This window comes from Lactuca sativa, chromosome 7 (assembly GCF_002870075.4).
Source record: "Lactuca sativa cultivar Salinas chromosome 7, Lsat_Salinas_v11, whole genome shotgun sequence".
In the NCBI taxonomy this organism is placed as follows: Eukaryota; Viridiplantae; Streptophyta; class Magnoliopsida; order Asterales; family Asteraceae; genus Lactuca; species Lactuca sativa.
In genome coordinates, this window is record NC_056629.2 from 79,658,176 (window position 1) to 79,660,872 (window position 2,697).

The following is a 2,697-nucleotide window of genomic DNA, read 5'->3' on the forward strand; positions in this document are numbered from 1 at the left end:
TTATTAAAAAGTTTAATAATAAAATTATTTTTTCAAACAGTTGAACAAGATGGTTGAGAAATTAAGAAATGCACCCCTCCTTTACCCTGATCTATGCACCAAGTTGTTTGATGGTGCGACCTCGACCGGTGCTGCTAGTTGGGGACCATCTTCGACACTCCCTCATCCTGTAGAAGCCTTTACCACACAAGATTATGAGGATATCGAGATGGTAGATACTCCGCCTCAAATGGATATCCCAGCCTCAGCTTCAACAGTACCCCCACCTACAAGGGCATCACATGCAAGTGGAGATTCGTCTGCCCGATCTAAAAATAAAAGAGGAAAAAGAAATGCACCCACGGAAACACTAGATGATGACATAAGAGAGGTTGGCAAGGAAATTATGAAGGCAACTCAGGCGTTCGCGCAAACTAATAATCTTGACAAGGAAATGGATGAATGTATTGAAAAATTGAAAGGCTTGGAGTGGGGAAATTCTGATCCTAAATACATCACCGCTCTTATGTTGTTCGCTGAAAATGCTGGTAACAGGAAAATTTGGTTACGCCTCGAGTCTTCGACTTGTGAGTTGTGGGTGAAAAGTGCGGGAAAGAATTATGGATTACTTGGTTGACTTTAGTATGACTTTAGGATGTTTTTTTCTTTATGCTTTATGGATTTATATTATGGTACATGTTATGGATTTTTATGTGTAGGGTTGTTTCGTGTTATGTTTAGGATTTTTAAGTTTAGGTTGTTTATGTGTTATGTTTTGGATTGTTAATTGGTATTGACTTTTTTGTTATGGATTTTTATGTTATGGATTTTTATTTTATGGAGTTATATGCCATCCATTTTAATGTTATTGATTAATTTTATGGTTTATGTTATAAAACTTATGTGATTTGTATTAACATGTAACAGGTTACATATGGATAAGGAAGGAGAGTTTTTAGGTTTCCTTATACTCTCATGCTATTGGTTGATGTTGGTTCGGAAAAGAAAAAAAAAAGAATAGAAAGAATAAAAGCTAACGAATCGGAAGAAAATGGGCATGCATATACACAAGATTTGATACACGGAGATCCTATACAATGTTTTGATATGATACGTCTTTCACAAGATGCATTTGTTTTATTATGCAATCATTTTACTCAAAGAAATTGGTTGCAACATAGTAGGACAATAAGAGTTGAAGAGAAGATGGCTATATTTTTACATGTTGTAAGACATAATGAACGTTTTCGAGCTGTTAAAGAAAGATTTCACCACTCCATACAAACGATTCATCAATGTTTTCATGAAGTGCTAAAAGCAATGATGTGTTTTGAAAGAGAAATTATTGTACCAACATCTTCTAATACAACAAGAAATACCTCCAAACGTTATAGACGGCTAAAAAACATATTTCCTGGAGCATTAGGTGCACTAGATGGAACACTTGTACATGCAGTTGTGCCTGTTGATGAACAAACTCGCTATAGGGGACGAGGAAACGGTGAATGTTATCAAAATGTAATCGGAATTTGTGATTTTGATATGATATTCACCTTTGTATGGGCTGGATGGGAGGGCATAGCACACGATTCTAAAGTTTTGAAAGAAGTTGCATTTAATCCGACTTCTGGATTTCCATTCCCTCCACCAGGTTTGTCATTTTTCTATAAGTTTTATTATCTATGTTATTTATATGATTAATTTGTCACCCATCTACAGATAAATATTACCTTTGTGATGCCGCATACACCAACACCCGTGGATTTATGGCTCCTTACCGCAATACTAGGTATTGGTTAGCTGATTTTCGAAGAAACAGAGCTTTAACTAAGGAAGAAAGGTTCAATCATGCTCATGCACAACTTAGAAATTACATTGAACGTGCTTATGGTGTATTGAAGGCGAGATTTCCAATTTTAAAACATATGGCTCCTTATCCTTTTCCAGTGCAAAGAGACATAGTCATTGCCTGTGTCGCGATCCATAATTTTATAAAGAAGTACGATATTGAAGATGACCTATTTACGAACTTTGAACAAAACAATATGGTTACTCCTAATGTGGGAGGTGTAGGAAGTGAGGGCCAAAACATACAAGGCATAGAATGGGGTTCGGAAGCCGTTGAGTATATGACTAATTTGCGTGACCAGATTGCTAATCAGTTACTTTTAAATGGTTCACGTTAAATGATATACTTTTTTATTATGTATGACAATGTGTATTTGGATTTTGTATTACACTTCGTATTTGGATTTTCAATTATGTATGTTTAATTTGGATTTAATGTGATAATTTTTATTTGTATAATTATTTTATCCAGCACAAAAGGACAACATAAGGATAATATGGTGATTTTAATCATTTAGCACAATCAGTCAGATAAATAATCAAACCACATAAATTCAGTCAGATGTGGACTCAGTCAGCATTTCTAACCCAGTCAGCTCCTAACTCAGTCAGCTCTAACCCAATCAGCAACTATCAAACGACCCCTAATTAAATATAAGGGGTTGATTATGTAAATCAATCATTCTTATAGTGTGGGCCAATGATGTTGGGTCAATATTTTGGTTTATACTTTGCTTTTCTAGGAAATTGTATTTTATGTAATATTGTATATGTGTTTACGGTCAGGAAGTGAGTTTACGATCGTAAACAGAGTTTACGGCCGTAAACTCAGTTTGCGGCCCATTCCAGTATATATAGGGGTGAGGGGTG

At 35.4% G+C, this 2,697-nt stretch overlaps 1 protein-coding gene across 1 annotated transcript; it reads left to right on the forward strand.

Moving 5' to 3' along the window:
• The first annotated feature begins 954 nt into the window (after window positions 1-954).
• On the forward strand, window positions 955-2,165 carry LOC128127278 (uncharacterized). The gene is made up of 3 exons (XM_052765726.1): window positions 955-1,587; window positions 1,699-1,768; window positions 1,927-2,165. The coding sequence occupies exons 1-3, from the start codon at window positions 955-957 to the stop codon at window positions 2,163-2,165; spliced, it is 942 nt and encodes a 313-aa protein (XP_052621686.1).
• Window positions 2,166-2,697: the final 532 nt, after the last annotated feature.